This window comes from Vicia villosa, linkage group LG3, assembly GCF_029867415.1.
Source record: "Vicia villosa cultivar HV-30 ecotype Madison, WI linkage group LG3, Vvil1.0, whole genome shotgun sequence".
Classification (NCBI taxonomy): Eukaryota; Viridiplantae; Streptophyta; class Magnoliopsida; order Fabales; family Fabaceae; genus Vicia; species Vicia villosa.
In genome coordinates this window covers 165,205,112-165,212,627 of record NC_081182.1, presented here as the reverse complement: position 1 = coordinate 165,212,627, position 7,516 = coordinate 165,205,112, and the positions used below count along the sequence as shown (strand labels likewise).

Here is a 7,516-nt window from a genome sequence, read left to right as displayed (position 1 = left end):
TACAACTCCAAGTCAAGCCTTCTTAACTATGGAGTTCTTATTTGTTAAGCTACCGAAAAAAGATGCATTTTGCTTGTATAGGTAGTACCAATCAATCCTTATAAGCCTTTCTTTAACCATCAAGTCCATTCTCTGCACAGTCTCAGGATCCCTCTCATTCCGATGTGAATTCGACGACCACTCCTCGCCCTCTTCAACCTTGGGTGTTATATGTGACCACTCTCCACCCTCTTTGACCTTAGTTGTTAAATAAGATTTAATAATTACAAAATTAGTAAAAAAAAGTATTTTTTTTGGAAGATACAAAATTAGTAACATGTTAAATAGGTATTAAGGTAAAATAGTAGAGGTGTAAGGTAAATTTTTTTCTTTGTTGAAACAAAGAGGTTGTTTTTACATTAGCAAGTGAAGAAGACGAAAAACAAAAAGAGATAGATGATGATTGAAAATTTGAAACATAAATTAAGAATGTTTCAGTTGATTTGAGTTGTAATCAAAACTGCAATAAGAACATAGTAAAATGGGTCTGATGAAACTAGATAGATTTTGAATCTAAACTCACTGGTTCATTATTGCATTATTATTATGACGGGTAGAACTGCAACATCGAATTGGTGGAGAAATTTCAAAAAGGTAGCATTTATCTGGTTTATCTCTGCCTTATGCTTCTTCATTTTGTTCCAAATGGCCCTTCATAACTCTTCAAACACCCTTTCATCACCTTCTTCAGGTAATTTACTCTTTGTTTTTTCCTTAGATTTTGTAATAATTGATGTTAGTTTCTAGATTTAGGTTTTGTTTCTTAGATTTAGTAACAAGTAATTTTTGTTTTTGTTCTTTTCTTACCTTATGTATGAGATATTTATCGGTAAAAATGTTTCCTTTGATGTGGGTTTTATTCAAAATTTGAGTTTGGGTGAAGATATAAGCGAATTTGGTACTAAGATTAAAAGGGTTTATCTCAGATGCTTCAAATTTAAGTTCAGAGAGAAGATCCAAGTTATATGATAAGATGGCAAGGGATCTTGATGAACATGGAGCTGCTTTTCTGAAACATGGTGAAACCTCTCAGTCACTTTCTATTTCAGATATCTTCACCTTGAATGGTGGATCCGTAACACCTGTATTAAAGGTAATAAATGACAATTTAAGATGGGGTTGTTTTTGGTAGCAGCTGATGATAATTTTCTATATGCAGCCTGCAAATCCTCCGGTGCGAGCTAATGTGTTGTATTTGAACACTGAATTCTCGGTACCTATTGCGTAAGTATTACTATTAGTTTTCTGGTCACTTTTATTAATGATCATTTGATGTATGTATCTATGCTTAACTAGAGATCTATATTTTCCAAATCTGGATTTGGTTTTGAATTGGATGATCATATTTGTATACTAATAAGAATACTGTTTTTCCTTTATTAGAAATAAGTTGCAGCACTATTAAAATTTGGGTTGAGAGTAACTGAACCCTAAATAGCCGTTTTGTAAGGTAAGGATGTTTGTCACTTATAAACATCTTCTTAGATCATATCTCATCAAATGTGGGATCTCAATGCACACCCCTCATGCCCATACTTGAATACTTGGAGTGTGACCCGGGTGGCCCGATAGCAGATGGCGAACAGATCTCGTATAGACTTTGGTACTATATTAAAATTTGGATTGAGTTTAATTCTACCCCACAAAAGTGGCTTGTAAGGCGAGGGATGCCTCTCACTTATAAACACATATTCAGACCATATGTGGGATCTTAACAATCATCTAATTGTATCCGCTAGATTCTTTTGTTGTGATATATCAAAAACTTGAATATCTCAGACAAATCACTCACATGATTCATACTGTAGCACTATTTCTCATGATAAGGATACCATTTAGTAATTCTGGGAAATGTGAAAGCTACACTCTGTCTTAACTAGAGAATATGTTAGAGTTCAAAAGGTTATCCTGCCATTTTGTCAAAAAAAAAAAAAAAGGTTATCCTGCCATCCCTACTAACTAGAGAATATGTTAGAGTTCAAAAGATTATCCTGCCATTCCTAATCTTAGAAGGTGGTTACGCAATGCTTACAGTGAGTATAAAGGAAATGAGTATCTGAAATAAATTTATACAAAATTATTGAATAGATTTTCCGGGTTAATGCAAGCTAAATGATATAGCATATGTTAACATCCTCGTGTAGAGCCCGTACTTCTTTTCTTTCTTTAAATTCTCAACAAAACAAACTATTTGTTTTACTAGTATAGTATGCATCTTGATGAATAAGGCGATTTTAGGGGGGAAATGACTCACTTGCTGTGTTTTCAAATACTTGAAGGAATATAATGTATCATTTTGAAACTGGATGGGAGTAAATTATTCAACTTAACACGGTAACTTTTTAAATTGATTTAGACAAAAACTTACTAGGGGATAAAGTTTGATCATACCTTCTTTTTTTTTGTTTCCTGATAAATAGGACATATCATTTAGAACCAAAATTATAAAATAGACATATCATACCACTTTTACAAAATATCATGACAATTATTATATCTCCACCTTCATCTACCCTTTTTTGTTGCAATTTAGCAGCTTGTTCAAATTTCGCTACACTACAGTGCGATATCACCGCCATAGCCGTTATTGACAGTACTTTGAACTAAATAGTGTATCGCATAACAATAACGACTTTTTTAAATTTCTCAACTCTGTATTCCTCTATGATATTTTTGTTATTGTAGTTATGTAGTTGGTTAGTTATAATATGACATTCTTGGTTTGCATGATCCAGGGAGGCTGTCAAAAATATTTTCAATCCATACTTTGATAAAGGTAAGTCATTGTTGGATCTACCTTTTCATTATCTTTTTTATTTTATTTTATTTTGTTCACATGCTTACATGTGTGTAAATTAGCAATCTGGTTTCAGAACTCTAGCATGTACCATTTTAGCATGTTCCATGCCTCTCACCATATTGTACCTGTACCTGCCACTAATGAAGAGGTATACTTCAATCATTGATTTATTCAATTGATGTTGGAAGTTTGTTCATGTAGTTCATGAGAATCATTGTTTTTTCAGATAGAAGCTGAAGCATCTTCAGTAGAAACTGTTGCTGCAAGGCTCTGCCCTTTGAATATCGTTTTGGATCGAGTGGTTTTAACTTCAACTGGGGTGCTCCTTGGTTGCTGGCAGGTTGTTTTTAATCTAAATGATTCTTCTCGTTATCCTTAACACATGTATTATAGACTGAGTTGCACATGTCCTTGATGCTAAACCCTTTGAATATTTGCCTTTTCTTTCTATATTGCCTATGATTTAGAATGGTGAAGTATGATCGACAGAAATTTTTTACTTGTTATCGACAAATGTTAGTATATTAGTTGTTATATTAGTATTTTCTCTTTCAACGGAGTTTGAACCTCTATCCATTCATTCTTCCAACTCCTTCAACATATTATCTCAAATTAATTGAGCTACCAAGCCCCTGTGTTTTACATATTATTAGCCTAGCCTAATGATTTTCTGTTCATTTTGTAGGTATTCTCGGGTACAGATCCCATAACGATTCGTGCTAGATTGAAGAATGTACTTCCTCGTGCACCCGAGAAGCAACTTGTAAGTTTCATTTGAATACTCAATTTTGGTGTAATGTCACCGCAACAAAGTTGCAACCTTCTATACTATGGCTTTAGACAGGACTAGTGAATTTCAAGATGTAATTAGAACATTGGGAAATCTCGTTAATTTGATATGTCCTATGTTTTTCTAAAGTGAATTAATGATTTGATATGAATCTAAAATTACATTGCATGGTGATGCTTTTTGATCTTCCATTATTTAATCTGCAGTATGATACTGCAATTCTTCACACTACATTTGCTAGGCTTTTGGGTCCACCTAGAGCATCGTCTACGGTACACTACTATCCATCTACATTATTTCCTGTTATATTTTTTCCACATATTTCTTGGAATTGATCAGAGTTAGCACTGTCGCTTATTTTAGAATTGCATTTCGTCCTAACATGAACATTGGCACGATTGTTCATTACCTGTGTTATGCAGGAACATCTTACAACGTCAGGTGAACTCGATTTTTTTCATGAGTTAGTGAATCAACTTAATAGACAGATCCGCGGATTCAAGGTTCGTTGTTATTTGCTTATTTTTATAGATAGCAGAATCAAAATTGCAATAAACACGAGAAATTTGAGTATTATAAGATAGGAAGAGCCTAACCTATATTTTGCCTGCTGAGTTTCCTCCAAACATATGCATTCAGGCAGTGGTGTCCGAACTGTGGTACGTGGAGGAATATGACGTGCTTGCCCTTGCGTTAAATGGAAAAATGAACTGTCACAAATTCAAACTTGGTTGCTCATCAAGAGATTGAAGCTTGGATACATGGATATCTTATGTACTGTATCAAATTGCAACGGCGATTTTTATTGTCATTCTGCATGAAAACACTACTAAGCTCATTCTATATAGGAACATATATTAGCATAGACAATTCTTCTAATTATTTGGATGAGGATCATTAGCTGAAATACCTCCAGAAGATAATAGTAACTAATTCCAATACTAATGCAATAACTATTCAAAGTGAACTTTTCTAAAAATTGCATTTTTCCAGAGTGTTTTTTTTTTTTTTTTTGCATTCGAAATATTTTTCTTCAAAGAAAAGTTGTTTCAGAAAAATTCTTTTACAAATAGCAGTACAAAACTCTGAAAAGGATCCTTCTGGTCGATAGAAAATCAAAGGATCCATCTGGTAGGTGTTTTTCTGATAGCATTTAAGTTATGGGGGAGTAGGATATTTCCAACCCAGTGGTTGAAGAATCAGATGTCTGCAAACTAGTGGTTGAGGAAACAGTTGTTTTGAAATACTTTTATGGCTAAAATGAAACATACTTTAGCATGTTTTATGGCATTTTATGACAAATGAAGCATTATAAGTTCAACTCATTAAAACTTTTGGACTTGAACTTCTTAGAAGGATGTCTTTGAAATGCCCAAAAGATTTAGGGAATGAGTTTAACAAGAGTAGAGTCTTTTCCACATCATCAAGCTTCATTTCAATATTTTGCAAGTCATTAATAATTTTGTTAAATTTTGTCAATTTCTCCACAACAGATTTGTTTTCCGTCATACGAAATGAGTAAAATTGTTGTTTCATACACAACCCGTGAGCCAATGACTTGGTCAAACAATCACTCAAGATTTACACACAAATTTGTTGTGGTCTTCTCTCGGAAAAATCCTTTAGAACTTTATTTTCAAGAGACAAAATAATGGTATTTCTGGCGTTATCCATTATATTAGTCTTTGATGCTTGTGTTAGGCCTACATGCATCAATGCCTTACATTTTAATGCTTCTTCACACTTTTGTTGAATTCAGATTGTCTGAATCTTTACTTTTCACAACCTAAAATCATTGTCTCTAACTCATTTATAACTCATGATGCTCACTTGTAAGTATGGGTGAGAATAGGGGCCTACGGCCTAGCCTACACAGGCCAAGGTCAGGTCAGTTTTTTTTAGAGATTTTCTTTACAGACCCCCCTATGGGGAGAACCTCCACCAAAAACCCAAAAATACCCTTACTTCGGAAATGCATTTCCGAAGTAATTTTTTTCTTCAAATTTTCCCAGAATTCAGAATTGCACTTCTGAAAACACCTTTTTTTTTGTGTTTTCGGAGATGCATCTCCGAAATCACTGCAAATTAAAAAAATAACGTTTCAGGTACTATTTCGGAAGTGTATTTCCGAAATAAGATGTCCATATATGCAGTTTTCCCTCCTTCACTATTTCATCATTTTCATCACAAACCCTCTCCAAAACTCAATCAATCCCAATCAATTTTTCGTCTCAAAATCAAGTTTCAAACGGTTGATCATACTAAAGGGAGCATAGAAAGCTATAATTTGAGGTAAACATCATTCAAATCATCTCCTATTACACTACATTGTTGATGATTTAGTAGACTGAAAACTGCGTTGGTTCGGAAGTTCATTTCCGAAATAAATTACTTAACAAATTCGGAAATGTACTTCCGAAATAAGCCCTGGCAGAAATAAAAAAAATAGTTTTAACAGCTTTAGTATATTTTTGCATATGTTAGGTATGGTGCATCCGGACAACATTGTCACCGATGACTTAGAAGTTCCGGAAGGGGTCAACGTTGATAAAGAGTCGGTTAACAATGTTAAATGTAATATCCTATATTGGTCTAAGCATGATTATGTTATATTAGTAGAGTAATGAAGAGTGGCATTAGGGTAATCCTTCTTAAGTGCAAGAACCATAATGGAACTAATGGATTTAGTTAGAAATGAACCATGTGGCATATTGGTAAATATGGTTTAGTTAAAGGGCATATTGGACATAAGACCTTGTTGCATGGTCCTTAAGACATGTTTGGTGGAATAAATTCATGTCTTGAGGGATAGTCACTTATTGGAAGGGCTTAAGAGCAAGAGAGAGAGAGAGAGCTAGGTTCAAGCATTCATGTTCATTTCCTCCATTTTCGCACCTATGGGACAACCTCCACCAAAAAGGCAATAACTCTTCACTCGTAACTCCGATTGAGCTGATTCTGGTCTTGTTGGAAAGCTTACGAATTTCTCTACGATTTACATATATGGTTCGCATTTATAGGCACTGTATTGATGGAGATAATTTGGTTTGAAGTTGAGTGATCCATGCTGAAAGTGTGAATATGAGGGTTACGGGATTGATGATGATGGGAGCAAAACTTTGATTAAGAAAGGATTGTGGGAGTAGCATTGTTATTATCTTCATCTCTACAACTCAGAGTCTTCAAGCTTGAGGTGAGTTCCATTAGATAGAACTTGGGTAGGTAGTTTGGGAATGTATGCATGTTGGGTTTTGGGTTGAGTTTGATGCTTTGCATGCTTGATCAATTGATGAAAATATGTTCTCATTATGATAATAAATGTATGGGATCGTTATTACATGTTTGAGCTTGAATTAAGATTGATTAAGATGCAAAAATGGAGGTTAGAACCCTAAAATCCGTGTTCTGCACTGTCAGGTTCGCTACAACGAACTCTGTGTTCGCTGCAGCGAATGCCTGCAGACTGCATAATTGTGTTTTCACTAAAATGACCATAACTTGAGTTCTACAACTCGAAACGGAGCGTCGTCAGAAGCGTTGGAAAGGTCTTTCAGTGCTTTATGTGATATTGCTTAGATAACATGCTTTTGATGCAGATATAAATTATGGTACATGATTAGGTGTTGCTTGGTATTAGAATAAGCACAGTTAGCCATGAGTTTATGTCAATAAGATGTTATCCTTGTGTTGAACTTAGACCAGGACGTTACCTTAACCATTAGGTTGTATAATGTCATCCTAACCTGAGCATTAGACTCTTGATCATATTTAGGAATGGTAGAAGTAAATAAAAGTTCTAAACCTTTTGTGTGTATCAGAGTTCGCGTAGCGGACTTTGGTTCGCTGTAGCGAACTGGTAGCAAATAAGTCTGGTAGTTGATTTGATT

General features: G+C 34.5%; 1 protein-coding gene across 1 annotated transcript; it reads left to right on the top strand.

Moving 5' to 3' along the window:
* Positions 1-371: 371 nt before the first annotated feature.
* Positions 372-4,608, top strand: LOC131662563 (uncharacterized). The gene is made up of 10 exons (XM_058932378.1): positions 372-730; positions 966-1,132; positions 1,199-1,263; positions 2,775-2,815; positions 2,899-2,987; positions 3,066-3,179; positions 3,525-3,602; positions 3,836-3,901; positions 4,052-4,132; positions 4,269-4,608. The coding sequence occupies exons 1-10, from the start codon at positions 586-588 to the stop codon at positions 4,377-4,379; spliced, it is 957 nt and encodes a 318-aa protein (XP_058788361.1). The 5' UTR covers positions 372-585; the 3' UTR covers positions 4,380-4,608.
* The last annotated feature ends 2,908 nt before the right edge of the window (positions 4,609-7,516 follow it).